We start from the raw sequence: 19,862 nt of genomic DNA, 5'->3' as shown, positions 1-19,862 counted from the left end.
ACTCTTGGACCAGGCAACTAAGCACACTGATAGTAGTATGGCGCCGAGACGCCCTGGCAAGTTGAACCTGACTGTAGGGAGTAGATAGTCGTTAGCTTAAAGGCCGGGAAATGGGACTCGAACACGAGAAGGTGGTAACTTACGGCACAGGTGGTGCATCCCGTCCAACCCTGACCACCACACTGCGCATACTTCTGAACAGTACACGACGGCGGGTTTCCAGTGCCAGGAGACGTACCTCCTCCACCGACAGGTGAGACAGGAAGCGCCGTGCCGACAGGTCCTTTGGCAGCATCGCACGTAGATGCGCAACCACTACATCCAGAACCTGCCGTCTTCGTAGTCCCGATCGAAGCGACAGCAGGACCGGGGACCGTATATCCAGACAGCTTTGCATGGATGTTGACAGCAATTCCGGGATCGCTCGCCTTGTACGCACCGGGGAAGCTGACTGTCGCGGGCTTCGCCGTCCCCGTACCGCCCGAGACCGAAAGCTGGAAGCACGTCATATAGAGCTGCGCTCCGCCTGAAGGCCCGGCAGCATGGAGAGCAATGACTTCCGCCCGGAGAAGGTAGTCTCCGTCGGCGATATCTTTGCTGATGGGGATATCCATCTTGCCGCAGCAGGTGTTGAGATCTTTGGTGCCCCAATTATCGTCATCGCCGGAGCCGGAGCCGGATTTGGCGGACCAGCCGTCTTGGAAGATCTTGAACCAGCCAGCAGAACCGTCGGCTGTGGCGGCGTTGTCGACTTTGCTGAGGTAGACTATGACCGGCCCGTAGTGCGCGCCGCCGATGGCTTCATTCTTGCAGCTTCTGTCGCCGTTTTGCTGTTTGGGTCCTGTGTCAGTGACGATCTGTCTGGGCCGTAGAGGGGCACTAGCTTTACCTGATGCATCTCAATGGTGACCGTTCCACCGGCCTTGACAGGGCATTTGGCGTTTACGCCGCTTGTTCCGCCGACGTTGCATCTGACTTCGTTGCCGGCGACATTGGTAACGGGCGAGTTGCTTTGGGGCAATCTTGCACACTGCGAGCCGTGAGAGAAGGTCAGTCAAAGTATCATTTCCCTTGTTAAGGCAAGTAGAGACGTATCATATCAACTCCATCAACCCAGAGTTGTTGGAAAGTGGCATGAGCGGCACTTTTTCTGGCCGCGATTGCTACGACCACGGCGAAGGTGTTCCACTTCATGGCTACTTTGATGAATGGAAAAGACGATGACGCGGATGACTTCGAGCTCAATAAGTGTATTTCGATTGCGAAGAGATCAAATGACTATCAGGTTATGAAAAATCTTTGCAGGCAGAAACCACTTCTATACCAACCTGCCTGCTTGATAAACCCTTACTTATTTATAGAACGCATGCAGCATACAAGGCGGGAGGCGGGCGTCAGTATGTGCTATTCCCATTCCTCCAACTTTCCAACATGAAGCATTGTCATCTTCATGCAAAAGGACTCCCAAAAATGGCTTCTGGCACTCATGGAGAATAATTGATATTAGTCCGGCCCTTCCTTATATGACTCGTGCACCACGTGGGTTACTCGCCCTGGCTAGGCCGTCTCGGCATGTCCATTGAGCCAAAAGTCGATGTCTATAGCCCCATGGATCCAATACTGGCACACGAAAGTATTGGCCAGTCACAAAGCCCTGCCAGATTGGCGTAGCACTCAAGTCTTAACTAGTACATCGTTGCACTTCAGAGCCTATATAGCCGGTTGACCGGCAGAACCCGCCGGCCTGATACCTTCCGTGATCGCCGCAATGCGACGCAGGATGCGATCGGCTCTTTCGGAACCCAATCATCAGGCTGTTTGTCTCTCAAATGCTAATAAGGCTATCTCACCTGATGTAATCTTCAACTACTAGGATGCAGTCGGTTACGTTGAGGAGCACCCGAGCCAGATGTGACGACCAGAAGACTTCACATAGCATTGAAGGTGTTTGAGCGAACATGCTTTAGGTATCTGACATAACTTCGTGAACGAGCATACATGCGTCGGTATGATATTAATGTGCCATCCACCGGGAAAACAAAACAGTACTGGACTTCTGACCTCTGAGCCGTCAACGCGTGAGCGAATTGGCTAAAACAAAATGTGACTGTTCTACAATGAATACATGATTAATCACAAAAGCCAAGGAGCGCAGGCTTTCATGATGGGCGCTGTAGGTACCGCAAGATCTCCGGATCCTGGCTCGGCGGGCACTTCTTCCCATCAACCCCAATAGAAGTCAGTAAGATCGGGTCCTCCACCAAAGTATCTGGATGGACCTCTAGGCCATAAGACAACTCTACCTTGGCGCAACGCGCCGCATCGATGAGCGCAGGCACATCAATCTCATTGTCTCCAGTGCCCGCCTTTGCAGCACGAATCAGAGCCTCTCTCTGTGCAGCAGGTATACTCGACACCCTTCCCGCAAGCTTGGAGCCTGGCGGTGGGGTCGAGCTGCCCCATTCATAGTTCATCGGCCGCAACAGCGCCGCGCCCGTCTGTAGTACCCAGCTCTGCGCCGCCCCCATGTCCTCGACTTCCTCCTCAGCCTTCTTCCGCCACTTCGTTGGGAGAACCTTGGAAAGGACGTGTACCGTGCCGAGGAAGCCTCGCTTGACGGCTTGGAAGAAGCCGTAGACTAACTCGTCAGGGACTTGGCGTATCAAAGCGCCCAGGGGAATTACAAGAACACCGAACAGCATCGACCAACCCCATTGCGCACCATTAAGGGGGCGGGTGTCGAATGCCTGACCACCCTTCCATATGATGATCATTTGCCCGGCCAAGGTGGCGCATTGCACGCCGATGAACCATGGGTTTCGAAGGACGCCTTGATACCAGATATTGAGCTTGTTATCGACACGACGGCAGTTGTGCTGATTGAAGAACTGCATCCAGACGTAGATGTTGAAGATCATAGTCTGCAGTGCCTCGCGCTCCGCGGTTGTGGTGGGGTGGAAGAGTTGGTCTCCTGCGTAGTGGAGGGTGAACATGACTGCAAGCTGGTAGATTGCCTGGCCTAGGATCATCTTCCACATTGTAATATTGACAATGGGTGCTGTACGTGGCTCCGGCCTGCGTTTGAGGAAGTCTGGTGAGGGGTAATCGGTGGCCAGACCGAGCGAGGCGAAGATATCCATGATGAGGTTGATGAAGAGCAGTTGAACGACGGTGAAAATGGAGTCTCCTGCCAACTCGGAGACAACAGTCAGAGTGCCAGCAGTGATGTTAATTGTGAATTGGAACTGATAGTCTGTTAGCGTACCTTGCTTTGACTCAAGACCCAGATCTCACTTACTTGAAGGAACTTCTTCACAGCTGTATTCACCGTGCGACCCCATACCAACGCCTTCACAATCGAGGCAAAGTTATCGTCGAGCAGAATAATAGACGCAGCTTCTTTAGCAACCTCGGTTCCTTGGATGCCCATAGCAAAGCCTACATCCGCCGCCTTGAGAGCCAACGCGTCATTGGTGCCATCGCCAGTCACAGCAACCGTCTCGCCCATTTTTTTCAGATGGGATACGAGCAGGAGCTTATCTTCCGGGCTAGATCTCGCCAACACCTGGAGCCGCGGAATAACCAGATCCAGCTGGGCGGGGGTCAGCTTCCGGAACGTCGGCCCATCCATAGCCAAGCCGCCGGCTGAATAGATGCCGCACTCTGATGCGATAGCCTTTGCCGTCAGAAAGTTGTCTCCGGTGACCATTCGCACAAACACCCCGGCCTCCTGGCACTGACGCACGGAGTCGAGGACCTCGGGTCTAAGGGGATCACGAATTCCAAAAACGCCGATGAACGTCATGTCGGCAAAGTGCTTCTCGAATTTGATGGAGTCGGGGTCATCTGGGTTTTCAAATGGTGCGTCAACGTCTTTGTAGGCGATGACAATAGGTCGGAGCATCTGCTTGGCGTACTCGCGGATCGTCGATCGCAGGTCATCTCGTATCTCGATCGTGACACGCTGTACGGAGAGGCCGGTCTTCGGTTCCTTGAGGACGTTGGCACACTGGTCAAAGACGACCTCGGCCGCCCCTTTGACGAGAAGTCGGTATTTCCCACCGGGCAGCTTTGACATGACCGCCATCCACTTCCGCGACGCGTCAAAAGGGAACATGTCGACAATCTCGTTGTTTGCCCTCTCCTCGCTAAGTGGCCCCATGGCAAAGAACTCGCGGCTGAATCTGAGCAGAGCAGTCTCGGTGCTCGTCCCCACGAAGCCAGCATCGTTCGGATTATCGCTCTCGAATGACGTGGTATTCAGCGCGATGCTATTCTTCATCAGCGCTCTCACATCGCCGCTCAAGGATTCCAGCAAGGCTTTGGGGTGTTCCTGGTCCGAGGCATCATCGGTGCTCAGGTCTTTCTTCGCATCGTCCTTGCTGATTTCTCTTGGCGCGTCACCGAAACTTTCATGGAGTCCGATTCTGCCAGCGACGACCGTCATGCTGTTCTGTGTCAATGTTCCGGTCTTATCTGAGCAGATGCATGTGGCATTACCCATGATCTCACAGGAACGGATGAGGCGGACGAGGTTCTTGTCCTTGAGCATTCTGGTCGTGGCAAAAGCGAGAGCAAGGGTGACGGCGAGGGCTAGACCTTCAGGCACGGTGATCACGACGACAGTGACGGCTAGGATCAAGAGTTTGAAGAAGGTCTCGGCCTTTTCAGAGGCAGTTCCTCTCATGGTTGGGAGCCCAACGAGGAAGCGGATAAACAGGATGAGGAAGAAGATGATACCGGCAATCGCACCAAACGTAATGAGTTGCTTTGCCAACTTTCCCAGCTTCTGCTGCAGAGGAGTTTCCTCGACGTCTTCTCTCAACGACATCAAGGTCCGGCCATACGTCGAGTTGGTTCCTACCGATGTCACGAGGTACGCACCGACACCACCGGAGACTGTCGTGCCGCTGAGGATGAAGGGGTCAGTGGCCGAAGATCTGTGAGCTTTTCGGTTGCGGATATCACTCTCGCTGGGAACGTTCTTGTGCACGAGTTCAGACTCGCCCGAGAGGGAGGACTCGTCGACCTGGATACCGGAGCCCTGAACAAGTACTCCATCGACGGCAACGACATCTCCAGTCTCAATGTGCATGATTTCTCCAACCTGCACGTCGTATACAGAGATGTTTTGTGTCTTGCCGGACCGGATGACTTTGACATCTCTCTGCTCCTTCCTCTCATTGAGCTTAGCGAACCTGGCGTTCTTTTGCCAGTCCGTAGCAGCACTGGCGAACACAATTACCAGAATAGCTACAACAACGGTGACACCATCGACCCATTGGATGTTCGGCTCGTCATCGGATGCATCTACCGTTTCGTAGATACCAAGCGCCAGAGAGATCGTAGCTGAGATCGTGAGGAGGAACATGAGCTTGTCGTTGAACGCGATCCATGCAAGCCTCAGAAACGATTTTTGCTTTCGTTTCGGGAGCCTGTTTTCGCCATATATACGTCTCCGGTCTGTATAGCCCTGGGCCTCATGTTGAATCAGGTCTAGGTCCAACTTGATACCGTGCTTGTGTTGTGTTGTCGGAGGTTGAGGCGTGATTGCGGCAGCCCGGTGTGCCTCTCCTGCGGTGATAGCTTCTTCGAACGATATTGTGCCATCGAGGCTTGTCTCGTCTACACTGAGCCCGGCGGCGAGATCTGTCCGCAAGCCAGCCGCGAGGCCGGGAAGACCACCAAAGCGTCGCAGTGCTGATAGGTTGCGCGCTGTGATCAGCTTGTGGAGTTGCGTCGGCGTGAACGCGAATCTGTTGTTCTCAATGACAGTATCATCGCGGAGGTCCAATTCTTTTGAGTTGTCCTCCAGCTGCTGTGCGAACTGCTTGCTGAAGGGGTCTTGTGATGGAGCCTGGCCTGTATCTGGCTGACGCGGCGCGGCGGCCGTGATCTCGTCAGTCATCGTCTTGTGTCTCCAGTCGCCAGAGGAAGGTTTGTTTGGACAGCGATGGGCGTGACGACAGACAGATGTTCAAGGTCAAATCTCAAAAATGGCAAGAATTGACGAGTAGAAAAACAGAGACACGCAGCGCCAGAATGTCCATAATTCCATGATCAGCAGGGGGGGAACAACAGTTGGTAATATGTTATGGTCATCTGGAGCCGACCTTTGGGGCAACGGCACGGATCTGAGAGCCGCGTCATTGCATCTTGGCGAATCTCACATTCGTGCCGAGAGAAATCCAAGGCTTCTCGGCACGCTATGAGGAAGTTGACTGGTCGGGGTGGGTTGGACGATGTCTGGGACTAGGACTCGTTGCACAAGCCTTGTGGCCTTGGGTCGTGGGGGATGTGGAGATCAACGGGCTTCGGGGGTCGACCCGCCAGGCAACTGAATCGGATTTTGTTTGCAACCGTACGGCGAACGGCACGTGGACATCGGTGAGTCCGGGGATGTTCGCCTCTTGAGATGGCCTTCGGGCGCGAATGAAGCGGAGATGTGTGGTCTTGGGTGACTCTTCGGCCGTTCGCGGTGGTCATCCGGGGCACTTTGACGCCGTCTTTTCGGTGTCGGCGTGGCTGTGTTCATCGGAGGATGCGAAGGAGATGTGGATAGTTGCAGGGAACGTCTGGCCTCAAAAGTTGACTTGGCCCAGTTATGTCAGCGGCTGTTCGGCTCATAAGCGCCTTGGCGTGTCTAGCGAGAGACTTGGCTTTGCCCCATTGACATCATTCAGGGTTTTGTTTGCACGATGTTTCGTTTCGTAGCTTTGTTCTTGGGTGCTGTACAATATTTGTGCTGATTCAATCGAGTCAATTTGAGGTACTGTGTATAAGTCGCTTGAGTAAAGTAGACTGAAGCGCTCTGCTTCCTACCTCTTGAAGTTAGAGATTCGCTCCTATTTAGCCTGAGCTCATGGTGGCTTACAGAGGCAACATTGAAATAAGCTCACTGAAACTAGTCACCATAAGGTTTTGGTTCAGTGAGATTGAGTAACATGGAATACTGGGCTGCTGAGGCCAAACTCAATCGATCTCGTCAATGAAGGAAGAAAAAGGACTCGAATGAAGAGTAAAATCCAAGGGCAGATGTTATTTCTTGTCGACTTTGACCTAAGGTTTCATTTGACACATGCATAGGTTTGATACACGGGAGCAGCTTAACGATGCTTATCTTCTGCTTCAAGCACACGCAATCTAGCAGAGAAAGAAAGTGATCCTAAGCTTGAGGACTAGAATCAGCATACATTCTTCGTTCGCGAGACCTTCTAGCTCGCATGATCTTGTTCAACGTCTTTTGCGCATGAATTGGGTCCTTCGTCATTCTGACTTCAAACTTGTGATTCGCCAAGCATTGGAAATACACCATTCTGGCCATACCGATATCTTCATGTTGTGCAGCTAATCGGCCTCGGACAATGAATTGGCGTTGTCCGCTCGGACTGGACATTATGGTCACTAGCGCTCGGCCGCATGCATACTAGGCGATGAAACCTGGAGCACGACGTACCTTATGATAGCCGCAATCTTGAATATCGACATCATCACATCGCCATTCAAGCTGCGAATACATTGCAGCATCTTCAACGTTCCAGTCAGCGGCATTAACTCTTGTTCTAGTTGGACTCATAAGCAATGTCTTCCCCAATCCGTAACATTGCCATCATCGGCGTAAGTCCGAACCTCACTAGGCATGAGAGCCTCCCTTAGAGTAGTAGGTTCATGATCGAATGCTAAAGCTCCCGACCTCAGGCGACGGGCCAGATGGGCTCTCAAATAGCCAAGGCTTTGCTTCAGTCCGGGTTCAATGTCACTGCCATCCAACGCTCTGACTCCACCAATACCGTTCCCTCCGGAGTCAAGTCTATCAAACTCGACTTGAATGACGTCAGTGCTCTCACTACAGCCTTTCAAGGCCAGGACGCCGTCATCTCAGCTGCGCCGGACCCAATCGTTCTGGAGAATCAGAAGCCATGGATCGACGCTGCTGTCGCTGCCGGGGTGAAGCGTATCGTCCCTTCCGAGTACAGCACCAACGTAGACTCTCCGCTCGCCGAGGGTCTGCCCATCGTCGTCGACAAGGTCCGCGCCCGACGCTACCTCATTGAAAAGATTGCGGAGAACGGTGACAAGTCGAGCTGGATGAGTGTAAACAACGGTCCCTTCTTCGAGCTCGTGCTTGGATTTGGTGGGTTGGGTCCGAATTTCCGGAGCAAGACGGCAAAGTATCACAATGGCGGCGACAACTTGATTGGGACTACAAAGATTTCGGATGTCGCCGAGACGATTGCCAAGGTCTTGCGTGATGAGAGGGGATTGTACAAGGAGGCTGAAAATAAGTCGTTGTATATTCATTCAGCGGCGGTCAGTGAGAAGCAGTTGACGAAGATGGCGGAGAAGGTGACGGGGCAGAAGTTTGAGGTGCAGAATTTTGATGTTGGAGAGGTCTATCAGAATGCTAAGGCTAAGTTCGCCGGAGGTGATCGGTCGGTCTGGATTGACTTCTACTATCAAATGATGTATGGGAAGGGTTATGGGGGTAGCGAAAGCTTCCAAGAGATGAGCTGGAACGACAAGGTCGGCTTGAAAACAATGAGCGACAAGGAAATTGAGGATGGGCTCAGGAAGGCGGCTCAGCAGGCTGGTATGATCTAGGCAATCAGTTGAGAAATAAGTCAATAGAGATGTGATCGTATTGTGACAGTCTTCCTAATCGAACATGTATGGCTTCAATCCTAAACCCAGTCTGAAGATCCTTAATCCGTACGCCTCCGAACCAAAATGAAAGCAATCGCCTCAAAGCTTCGAGCGACCCCTCCAGGCATGTCCCATCTCATCCTTGAACGTAGCAAGCTCATTCCTCTTGCTGTCACCACCGTGACTGACCTGAACAGGCTCATCAAACATAGTCTTGCTCTTCTTCTCCTGCCTCTTCTCCGCGTCAACGTACTCTCGCTCTCCCTCGCCAATGTACAACTGACGCGGGCGCCAGATTTTGACGCCGCCCTTTTGCAGCATCTGCTGCCTCCAGTGTGCCAACCATCCGACGCAGCGGGGCACGGCAAACAGCACGGGATAGAAGTCAAGCGGGAAGCCCATGGCCTGGTAGATGAGGCCGGAGTAAAAGTCGACGTTGGGGTACAAGTTGCGCTTCTTCATGAACTCGCTCTCGCGCGCGTACTTCGCAAGCTCCAGCGCAGTGTCGAGGAGCTGGTTGCGACCTGTGACTGCAAAGACCTCCTCGGCCAGCTGGCGGATGGCAGTCGAACGGGGATCGACGTTCTTGTAGACGCGGTGACCGAAGCCGACGAGCACGCGCTCGCGCTTCTCAACCTTTTGCATGAAAGCGGGAACATTCTCGGGGCTGCCGATCTCCATCAACATACGGATTGCGCTCTCGCTGGCACCGCCGTGACTAGGGCCGTAGAGCGCGGCGCAGCCGGCGGAGACGACGCTATAGGGGTCAACGAGACTTGAGCCGACCTGCAGGACCGTGGCGGTGGAGCAGTTGACCTCGTGGTCGGCGTGGATGATAAAGAGCGCGTCAAGGGCGCGCTCCAGGACGGGGTGAGGCTGGTACTCGTGCCCGCTCAGGTGGTCGAGCAAGTAGAGGAAGTTGCCGGTGTAGCTGAGTCCCTGGGCCGGGCGGTTGAAGGGTCTGCCCTGGCGCATGCGGTATGAGGCAGCGGCTACCGTGGGCGCCTTTCCGATGATGCGGAGGATCTGCTTGTCGAGCATCTTGAGGGCCTCTAGGTCGCCTGAAGCCGCGTTGGTGTACAGCTTCTGGCCCTGCAAACTCGGGTTCGACTCGGGAGCGAAGGCACCCATTGATGAGAAGGAGGCTTGCAACATGGCCATGGGATGTGTGTCGTAGCGGAACGACTTGAACATGCCCTCGATATCGCTATGGATGTAGGTGTGGTGCATAATCTCATCTTGCCACTTGTTGTACTGTGACGTTGTCGGCAGCTCGCCGTAAATGAGAAGGAACGCTGACTCCAAGAAATGCGACTTGTTGACAAGCTGCTGGATGGGGTAGCCGCGGTACCGGAGGATGCCCTCCTGGCCGTTGATGTAGGTGATGTTGCTCTGGACCACGGCGGTGTTCATGTAGGCCGGGTCGTAGACTCGGATACCCTGGTCGGTCTCATCCTCCGCGCGGTCATCGCCGCGAGCGGCCTTGATCTTCTTGATATCCGTAGCCAACACGGAGTTCCTGGTAATGGGCAGCTCGTAAGACTTGCCAGTGCGGTTATCGACAATGGTCAGCGACTGTCGCGGCGCGCTGGTTGTGCCACGTGGCGCGTTCTTTGCAACGGTGACCATTTCCGATGGGGAGCTGGGAATCGATTCTGAGAATTACTGGCTTCAAGAGATGAGATGACAGTGGAATTCAAGGGCTTTCAATAGGACGTTGCTTGAGCCCGGGCGGATGGATTTCAGATGCTACGGACAATGTTCCTTGTCCGGAGAGCTTCTCCTGAGCAGGTGAAAGCTGCGCTAAGACCGTCGGTTGACGTCGGGAGATCGGCAACTGTGCCCGAGTGCCGAGGTTCAATTGTAACTCTCCACGAGTTCCACCAGATCCCCAGATTAGTGGCTGAAGCTAGCTGCATTTGCACATGCCAGGGGTGGGATCATGATCTAGGAAGAAGCTTCCATCCTGGTCCAGTAACCACCAGATGATCATGTTCTCCTTGTCGGACCAGCGGCGATTCTTGCGCGCACGATGAACTCGGCATCATCCTCGAGTAGATAGTCATTTTCTGGGCGGGGCTGAAGCCAATGGAGGATGCGACTCTCTCTCATGGCATTTGATCCCATTGCATGTGATCGGAAGCTGTAACCAAACCTTGCAGGGTGCTTCCATCGATGTACGGGTATCACTAGAGGCCATGCACTTTGAGTAAAGGTGACCGAAACAGGCAGTGCCGTAAAAGTGTAGAGACCGAATTTGAGAGAAATGGAAAGAGCAAATTCCTTGAGTTCGGGACAGTGTTTACTAGTAGCGACTGTGTTCGTGATTTGTGAAGGAGCTGCCCATAAGTCAAACCACCCACTTTTGGCCCACCCTATTTTGGTAGGGCTACACTAAAACCTACTATTTTTAACTATATACTTAACTAGCTTATTTATATATATTAAATTATGAAGAAAATATATTAAGTAGAATATTAGTTAAATTTAACGAATATAGGATTCTTATAATTATATACTAAGTCCTTATTACGTAATAGTACTAAAGCCTTACGTATCAAAAATTATATAGTTAAGAAGCATTATTTTAAATATAAATAATTCGAGTAATACTTAGTTATATAAGCTGAAATTTAGCTATATATAGCTTACTTATATAGATTTTCTAAAAATATCTTTTTTTAATTAGTAGTATTCTTTCTCACTTAGTAATATTAAGTTAAAATTTCCCCATTGTAAATTTTATATAGGGAAAATTAAACTTACTATAGCTATATAAGTATATATTATATAATAATAATAACTAGTCTATATAGTATATTTAAGTTTAAATAGTCTAAATAAAGTTTGTTTATTTATTTAAATAATAAATAAAAGATTTATTTAAGTTTTTTAGATGTTAGTATATACTAGTAATTTTTATATAAACACTAACATTTCTATAACTTTAACTTTAACTTAATAAAACTACTTTTATAGTTAGAATTACGTAATATAATATTTTTATATAGATAATATTTATTTTCCTACTTATATACTATGTATATTAAATAAATATATAAAAGTGGATTTATTAGACGTATAATAAAAAGTAGAACATTTGGTGTAAACGGGGGTAAAAGGGTGGGCCAAAAGGGGGGGTGGGCCAGAAGGGGGTCTTTTGACTTACTAGATCCGGTCTCAACTCGTGTCGATCCCTCAGAAATGTCTGCATTACAGGGACCTACTCTTTCTTCCGCTCCACCTTTTGGACAGTTGTAAAAAGAGTTGATAGCACTTTTCTCAAGTTTCTGAGACAGACTTTTTGATAGATCTGAGTGTCATCGCAAGATTTAGAGCGTGGTAATAAGTTCAGTCTAATCTGGATAAGTACGCCAATGAAAAGCAACATACAAGCTTCAACAGGAGCGGGAAGGTGCAAGCCTACCAACTCATGACTACACAGTAACACAGATGACTGCTTCTTTCCATTCTTTCTTCTCTCAATTCGAGCTTTAGTGAGATTGCTTATGGTCCGTCGCATCCCATGATCTCTACATCCATAGGGAACTCTAGCGATTATTATGAAAGTTAGTTGACAACGGTCATCAGTGGAAACTTAGTTGCGCATCAGAATTGAAGTTTCCGTGCTTGGAGTGATAACTCAAGACGACACTTCAATCAGAGAATTGAGCCTTTTTTTGGAACACTTTTTGGAAGCTTGGCAATCCATCTCACTCAAAGGTTTCTCTTGTCATATCATGAAGATGTCGATGTGTGGATCAAGTGCCTTCAACAACCCTGATCCATGCAAAAATCAGACCAAGACTCATGGTTCGAAAGAAGATGACCAAACTTTGATACCTATTGTAAATACAACGGCGACAGGCTTCCCCGCAAACCCGCACAGTGGGCTACCTTGCGGCTTGCTAGGTACAATTTGGGGTAGAAGCAGGGTGAACGTTTAGGTCGCGTTTCCTCCGCACTTCTCTGCAGATCACCTCCGGATGTCTTTGTAGCGCACTGCAAATCACTATAGTTGAACTTCCTTTTTGAATTCATCCTTCCTAGAGATCTCGGGCTAATTCATCGCGTAACCAAGCACGCCGACGTCACTTACCAGAACCATGGGATTGAGGGGAAGAACATGCATCTAAGCACCCCAGTTGATCCGGATCGTCCTCCGTGTGGAGGAATCCAAGCTGGTAATTCTTCCGGGTAAATTGCTACAAGATGCCGCTTCTGCCATGTTTGCTAGATAATTTGAACACTTGCTTGAAAGTCTCTTGGACCCCAGACTTGCACACATAATACTCTGGATCGGAGTGCGCAAGATGATTTTGACACTTCTGTGCACCACCTTACTGCCGGTGGTCGCCTTGGCAAACATCGACCGGTATGTACATCTCTACTAAATGTCTGTTAGGCCACCGTTCAACTGACACATCTGACTAAGACAGCGTGTTGTGTCTCAATTCAATGTTGTCCGCACAAGCTTGATCGATAACAACACCACGCCATTGCAAGTTGGCAATGGCAACTTCGCCTTCAATGTCGATAACACGGGCATGCAGGTGAGTATCAACTGCGAACATACAGTGTGTGTACCTCAAGGCATTCAAGCTGAAGTTGCAAACTTTGACAGACTTTCCTGCCCTTCAATACGCTTTCGAGCTGGGCCTGGCACAATGATTCGCTTCCAGCCAATGGGTTTGTCATACCGCGAGGATCTTGAACAGGATAAAATGCTGAGACTAGGTACACCCACAGCGAACAGCTAAGCGACTACACCGGCGTCCCTATGCTGACCCATGGCCGAAACGTTTCCTACGACATCCCCGACTCCAAGCTCCCGCAAGTCTCGCAATGGCTCATCGGGAACCCTAATCGCATCAACTTGGGCCGAATCGGTCTGAAGTACAAGGGGGAGACGCTATCGGCAGCAGCCATTTCTGAACCAAGACAAGAGCTGGACCTCTGGAGCGGCATCATCACCTCGACTTTCAAAGTGGACAGTAAGGCTGTTGAGGTGGTCACACAGGGCGACTTCGCAACCGACGCCGTCACATTCCAAATTGAATCGGACCTCGTGTCCTCTGGCGATTTGACCATCGAGCTCGACTTCCCGTACCCGCCTATTCACACGACAAAGTACAAGTACGAAGTTTTTGCAGGCGTGTACGACTTCCCGTTGAACCACACGACTCGAATCGTCAAAAGTTGTGGACGATCCGACCTGGCTCACATTTATCATGAGTTGCAGGAGACGAGCTACTTTGTCAATCTGCGCTGGCCTCATGAAGCGCCTCTTGACCTCTCGCGGGATGAACCAGAGGGCTCTGATAAGGTCAACGCTCATCGATACACGCTCTCTTCTGTTGGTGGTACTAACCAGACTGCAACTTCTTTGACATTTACTGCGGACTTTTCACCCCAGAAGCAGGATCCCAGGCCCCCGGCTGATGTTCAAGAGGAAAGTATCGCTGAATGGCACGACTACTGGAACGAGGGCGGCTTCGTCGACCTGACCTTATCATCGAACCCGAATGCTACAGAATTGCAGAGACGCATCATTCTATCACAATATCATGTCCGCGTTAATAGCGCAGCATCCGGTCAATCGCCTCAGGAGAGTGGACTGATGAACAATGGGTGGTACGGTACGTACATGCACTCATGTCCCATTCGAAGAGGATTTCGAAGCTGATTCAGGCAGGTAAATTCCACATGGAAATGGTCATTTGGCATAATGCCCACTGGGTTACATGGGGACGAAAGAAATATTTCGACAACATATTCCCGGAGATCTACGAGATTTTACTCCCATCTTCCCTCGCAAGAGCGAAATCACAAGGGTGGGAGGGGGCCAGGTAGGCTCGCTTCGATTGCAGAACTGTCAGACCTACGATCTGACTGTGTTTGTAGGTGGCCCAAGATGACGGAGCTAGAAACGGGTGTCAGTTCACCTGGTGGAATCAATGGCCTTTTACTATGGCAACAGGTACTGTCTCCAATTTCCTGACGCAGCGCAAATTCACAAAGAAGCATCTTTGCTGACAAGACAGCCTCACCCTATGTACCTGGCAGAACTTGCGTATCAGTCTTCACCGACCGATGACACACTCAAGCAATGGGATACAGTCTTGACGGCGACTGCTGACTATTTGGCATCGTATGCCTGGAAGAACGAAACCTCAGGACACTATGACTTGGGCCCACCGTAAGTCTCGTTCTCTTGCAGGTGAGACTGTAGCACTATATGCTCATCATGAGACTCTCCCAGATCATACGGTGTAACTGAGAATACACCACCTTCACAGACACTGAATCTAGCCTACGAGGTAAGGACGTTATGAACCCAGCTAATTCACTAAAGCTTCCACCTTACATCGATACAGATCGCATATTGGAGATACGGACTTGATGTCGCCCGCGAGTGGAAGAAGAGATTAGGTCAGACGGTCCCCGAAAAGTGGACAGAAGTAGCCGAGAACCTTGCTCCGCCGCCTCAAGTCGACGGTCTATACGCAGTATACGAGGGTTTGAATAGCACATGGTGGCAAGACCCCGCTCTCAACGGGGACCCGCGCAGTCTCATCATGATGCAGGGGATACTGCCAGACACCCCAGCCGTGGACCCCGACGTCGCACTCAAGACGGCGGACAAGGTGTGGGAGGTTTGGACGGATCAGAAGATCCGTGGCTGGGGACGGCCTGTGTTGGCTATCAACTCGGCGAGGATCGGGAACCCAGAAAGAGCTATTTACCACTTGACGGCGTATGATTACTGGAAGTTTGACGATGCTGGCTATGCTATTCGCGGTGGAGATGGTCAGTGAAACCCTCTCCGACGCCCCTATCGTTGCTCATAATTGAAACAGGTGGCACGCCTCCCCCTTTCATGCCCGGAAACGCTGGGTTTCTATATGCAGGTAAGTCTTGATCCTGACATCTGCCTTGAGTAATGGTTTAAACTGACAATCACTAGTCGCATACATGGCCGCTGGCTGGCAAGGGTCAGACGGCGACGCACCCGGCTTCCCTGAAGGAGCCGGATGGGTTGTCAAGCAAGAGGGACTGCAAAAAGCACCCTAAGGAGGCTACGTAGTATCAGTGGCTTTGAATGATACATCACATTTGGAACCACTTTACCTCAGAGGGCGTTCACCAGATCTGTGCACGACTCAATAACATTGAATGTGGCCCGGTGACTTTGATCAACGTATATACTGGATTCCTAGAATTTGCTCTACATAATCATCTACCACTCTCTGATCTCTCCACCAGGTCCAATGAATCCAGGGCTGACCCAAGCCTTCACGTCCTTAGATAGCTCACGAACTTGCGCCTCATCAATCTCAATACCCAAGCCAGGCCCAGTAAGAAGATCAATATAGCCATCCGTAACCTTCCACACCTCCGGGTTATGAGTATAACTCGTCAGGTCCTGACCCGTACTATTGTAATGAATCCCCAAACTCATCTCCTGAATCACAAAGTTCGGCGACGCAAAATCAACCTGCGCATTCGCAGCCAATGCAATCGGTCCCAGCGGACAATGCGGCGCCAGCGCAACATCATACGCCTCCGCCATCGCCGCGATCCTTCGCATCTCGGAAATTCCACCGACGTGAGAAATATCAGGCTGCAGAATATCCACACACCCGGCCTCGAGGAACGGCTTCACGTCCCAGCGGCTGTGTAGACGCTCGCCGAGGGCAATCGGGATCGAGGTGAGGTGGCTGATCTCCTTGATGCCGCCCAGGTGCTCGGATAGCAGGGGTTCCTCGATGAAGAGCGGACGGTGCGGCTCTAGGGCCTTTGCGAGTTGCTTGGCCATGGGCTTGTGTACGCGGCCGTGGAAGTCGACGCCGGCGTCCATGCCGAGGGCTTTTACGGCCTTGACGCGTTCGACGGCTGCGTCGAGGGCGTCGGGGGAGTCGAGCCAGCCGAGGTCTTCTGTGCCGTTCATCTTGACGGCTTTGAATCCCTGTTCCTTGCGGGCTCGTCTGTTGTTAGTAGAAAATGGAATTAGCAAGGCTGCGTCTGAAGGGGCGGTCGGTGGTTTTATTCACTTACGCCTGCTGTTCCACGTCGTTTGGTCGGTCACCACCAATCCATGCATAGACCTTGAGCTTGTCTCTGACCTTTCCTCCCAGAAGCTGCCAAATTGGCAGGCCCAGCTTTCTAGCTGTTGACTGTCAGTCACAGCATCGTAGGTAAGGCCGTATCAAGCCTGCTCACCCTTGAGATCCCACAAGGCAATGTCGATGCCTGCCAACGCGCTCATGAAGACTGGACCGCCACGGTAAAAGGTTGTCCGCCACGACATTTGCCAAATGTGCTCAATATCACTTCTTAGGATTAGCAATGTGAAATTCAATGGCTAGGTAAGTAGGCCGACATACTCAGCTTCCATGCCCGAGTACCTCTCAAACCAGGCGTCGAGACAGCCTTCCACGGCTTGAGTGTGGCCCTCGAGAGATGCTTCGCCCCAGCCGACGTTGCCCGCCTCGTCGGTGATCTTCACGAATAACCACCTGGGTGGTACTCGGAAGTACTCCATCTTCGCGATTTTACCCATGGTGACTGGAGTCTTGCGGCCAATGACGTATGCGAACTTTCGTAAGGGTCTTTGGGGAATCAAGGTTTGCAGGAAAAGGCAAGGTTAACAGCTTTGGTTGACTCTGATAGACAGACGCTTCAACCAGCTTACTTGAGGCAATCGTGAGCTGATATTACCACCACAAAGCGGAGCTTGACGGAGTTGAATGACGGGAAAGTCGGCTTGAAGTCCGGAACCTCTCCGACCCGCCTCCTCAGCCGCCTCTCGTCTCCCGATCCGCCTCCGAATCGCATATCCCTCCCCGTCGGAGAAGGGAACATGGGCATTACCCGGCTAGACGCAGTGGTGGAGAAGGGTGGGATGAGGTGTGCGGGGTTCGGTACACCACCACCCGAGTCTATTGCCAGGGTATGGAGGGGTGGTGCGGGGTCTTCGGTGTCGGCTTTTCCGCTCGGTGAGGATACTCGGCGGGTGACGGACGGAAAAGGTTCACCGAGCCGGTTCGCAAGTTATTGGTGGCTTGCGGAAACTCTGAAGAGCTATCCCCGGTTCTATCAAATTGAGATTACAACGCTACGGATACTGGTTTATTCTCATGGGAAATTCAAATTCACAACATCTATTATTTCGTGTCTATGCTTGGCCCGCTCTGATCTTCTTCTGCTGTGCCACCCAAGTTTCTACCGCCTTCTTCAGCGTCTCCGGGTCCGACTCGCCAAAGATGTCTTGACCGAGGCGGGCTGGAAAGTTGTAGCGGTGCTTCCTGTCCAAGGCGTTGATCTTCTCAAAAACGTCCTTGGGGAGCTCAAACACTAGTAAAAGTCAGTGTCTGTCAGATAGCAAGTATAGACACCAGCTCCTATGATCACGTACCTTCAAAGTTCTTCTCGATTCTTGAGGGAGTAACGGACTTGGGCAACACCACGGTGCCTCTTTGGACAGACCAGCTGATAATGAGTTGCGCCGGCTCCTTACCGAGGGACTTGGCCAACTCGGCGATGGCGGGGTCGTCAACGGCACTGCTGCGGATTAGTGCATGCACTTGAGACAATTCTCGGAAGAAACACGGGTATCTGCTGGGCACTCACCGAGGCAGGTTGTAAATGTTGTTAGCGAGGGGGCTGTACGCCGTGACCACAATACCCTGCATTTCCAAATAGATTAGCGACCCTACAACGAGAATGCAACATCGGAGATTTTTCCCGCCTGAATCAATTGGACTCACCTTTTCCTTGGACCAGGCAAGGAGGTCGGGCTGCTGCAGGTACGGGTGCGCCTCAATTTGGTTCACCGCAGGCTTGATCTCGGCCTTGTCCCAAAGGTCCTCAATTTTCTCGCGGGTGAAGTTGGAAACGCCGATGGAACGGATCTTGCCCTTCTTGACGAGGGCCTCCATTGCCTTCCACGTCTCAATCACCGGGACGTCGATGACGTCGACGGCCTCAGTGACGGGATGCAGGGGGAACCGGGTGGCATCGTCCTTTTTGTTGAAGGATACGGGCCAGTGAATCTAATGCACGACATTCTTGCGTTAGGGAAGGCAGATCAAGAGGGGGGAACGGGTGGGTTTAAGGCATGACAGAAAAGGTAAAAGATGCTTACCAGGTACAAGTCGACGTAGTCAGTCTGCAGGTCACTGAGGGTAATGTCTAGTGCGGTCTCTACATCCTCTGCCTTGTGGTGGGTGTTCCAAAGCTTGCTGGTGACCTGGGAGAGGAGAGACAAGGATCAGCCATCTGATACCCGATGCAGGAAGTAGAAGGATGATGAAACTTACAAAAATGTCTTTCCTTGGGACGCCAGAAGCCTTGAGACCTTCGCCGACTTCCTTCTCGTTGTCGTAAACGGCTGCCGCGTCAATGTGGCGGTACCCCGACTTGAGTGCATGCTCAACAGCGTTCTTGACCTCATTGGGCTTGGATTGCTACAGATTCATATGACTGATCAGGAGGATATTCTCTATCAGCTCACCTTCCTCGATAACTTACCCAGGTGCCCAGGCCAACTGCTGGGATCTCATGTCCCGAAAGAAGCTTGAAAGACTGAGCTAACGTCATTGTTGTATAGCCAGTAGGTAACTGCGACGATGCTTCCGTGATCGGATGTAATTGTACAGACGAAAGTCAGAAAAAGTGCAGTTATCCGCGTGTGTTATGTTGGTCTATCATATGTCACTCCCTTCACAAATAACAATTTCCCCAAGAGCTCTTATATCTCCATTTTGAGGCTGTCGTCACTCCCATCTCGCCTGCAAGATTTCCGCATCACATAATGAGGGGTGTCTAACACGGTCCGTTGTCACGGAATTGGCCTTATGTAAACCTCTTTTTCCGGCCTTTTCCTCCCGTCTTCTCTCCCCCCACTTAACTCTGCATGGCTCCCGCCAAGCAAGACGACGTCCGACGGCCGGGACCCGTTCGTAAGAAAACCCCTTGAGACTAAAGTTGCTAGAGACGGTCCAGACGGGATAGTGTCGGGATGTTCCCCGCTCGGTGGTCTTCTTTGGCGCAACTTGCCCCCACCCCCGCGTCATCACACCCCGAGAACGCCATCGAACAAGTCCCTCGCGGGATTGCCGAGGGGCACCGAGACCGGGTCTGACACGTTTTCCATCGTGAACGTAAATTCTAACGAGGGGTCAACAAAAACCTCACGACGGAAAGAAGAACATTGC

The 19,862-nt window shown here is 51.5% G+C and overlaps 7 protein-coding genes across 7 annotated transcripts; 2 read left to right on the top strand and 5 right to left on the bottom strand.

Moving 5' to 3' along the window:
- Positions 1–17: 17 nt before the first annotated feature.
- CCOS01_13118 (fungal cellulose binding domain-containing protein) lies at positions 18–1,194 on the bottom strand (the record flags this gene model as incomplete). The annotated part of the gene is made up of 4 exons (XM_060461264.1): positions 18–71; positions 144–830; positions 890–1,030; positions 1,114–1,194. The coding sequence occupies 4 exons, from the start codon at positions 1,192–1,194 to the stop codon at positions 18–20; spliced, it is 963 nt and encodes a 320-aa protein (XP_060308466.1).
- A 965-nt stretch (positions 1,195–2,159) lies between these two features.
- CCOS01_13117 (calcium-translocating P-type ATPase) lies at positions 2,160–5,908 on the bottom strand (the record flags this gene model as incomplete). Its single annotated transcript, XM_060461263.1, has 2 exons — positions 2,160–3,245; positions 3,299–5,908. 2 exons carry the CDS (start codon positions 5,906–5,908, stop codon positions 2,160–2,162), a joined length of 3,696 nt encoding a protein of 1,231 aa, XP_060308465.1.
- Positions 5,909–7,581: 1,673 nt separating this feature from the next.
- On the top strand, positions 7,582–8,601 carry CCOS01_13116 (uncharacterized protein; the record flags this gene model as incomplete). The annotated part of the gene is made up of 2 exons (XM_060461262.1): positions 7,582–7,617; positions 7,699–8,601. 2 exons carry the CDS (start codon positions 7,582–7,584, stop codon positions 8,599–8,601), a joined length of 939 nt encoding a protein of 312 aa, XP_060308464.1.
- A 141-nt stretch (positions 8,602–8,742) lies between these two features.
- Positions 8,743–10,272, bottom strand: CCOS01_13115 (uncharacterized protein; the record flags this gene model as incomplete). The annotated part of the gene is made up of 1 exon (XM_060461261.1): positions 8,743–10,272. The coding sequence occupies one exon, from the start codon at positions 10,270–10,272 to the stop codon at positions 8,743–8,745; it is 1,530 nt and encodes a 509-aa protein (XP_060308463.1).
- Positions 10,273–12,956: 2,684 nt separating this feature from the next.
- On the top strand, positions 12,957–15,717 carry CCOS01_13114 (uncharacterized protein; the record flags this gene model as incomplete). Its single annotated transcript, XM_060461260.1, has 11 exons — positions 12,957–13,018; positions 13,079–13,196; positions 13,268–13,332; positions 13,393–14,282; positions 14,339–14,492; positions 14,548–14,623; positions 14,688–14,842; positions 14,906–14,963; positions 15,021–15,453; positions 15,504–15,554; positions 15,611–15,717. 11 exons carry the CDS (start codon positions 12,957–12,959, stop codon positions 15,715–15,717), a joined length of 2,169 nt encoding a protein of 722 aa, XP_060308462.1.
- A 166-nt stretch (positions 15,718–15,883) lies between these two features.
- On the bottom strand, positions 15,884–17,206 carry CCOS01_13113 (mandelate racemase/muconate lactonizing enzyme domain-containing protein; the record flags this gene model as incomplete). Its single annotated transcript, XM_060461259.1, has 4 exons — positions 15,884–16,631; positions 16,702–16,813; positions 16,867–16,976; positions 17,031–17,206. The coding sequence occupies 4 exons, from the start codon at positions 17,204–17,206 to the stop codon at positions 15,884–15,886; spliced, it is 1,146 nt and encodes a 381-aa protein (XP_060308461.1).
- A 615-nt stretch (positions 17,207–17,821) lies between these two features.
- On the bottom strand, positions 17,822–19,245 carry CCOS01_13112 (aldo/keto reductase; the record flags this gene model as incomplete). Its single annotated transcript, XM_060461258.1, has 7 exons — positions 17,822–18,000; positions 18,062–18,207; positions 18,277–18,332; positions 18,414–18,698; positions 18,791–18,895; positions 18,966–19,112; positions 19,177–19,245. 7 exons carry the CDS (start codon positions 19,243–19,245, stop codon positions 17,822–17,824), a joined length of 987 nt encoding a protein of 328 aa, XP_060308460.1.
- Positions 19,246–19,862: the final 617 nt, after the last annotated feature.

Source organism: Colletotrichum costaricense (assembly GCF_030867565.1).
Source record: "Colletotrichum costaricense strain IMI 309622 chromosome Unknown Scaffold_16.1, whole genome shotgun sequence".
NCBI lineage: Eukaryota > Fungi > Ascomycota > Sordariomycetes > Glomerellales > Glomerellaceae > Colletotrichum > Colletotrichum costaricense.
This window is presented reverse-complemented; position numbering and strand designations above follow the sequence as displayed.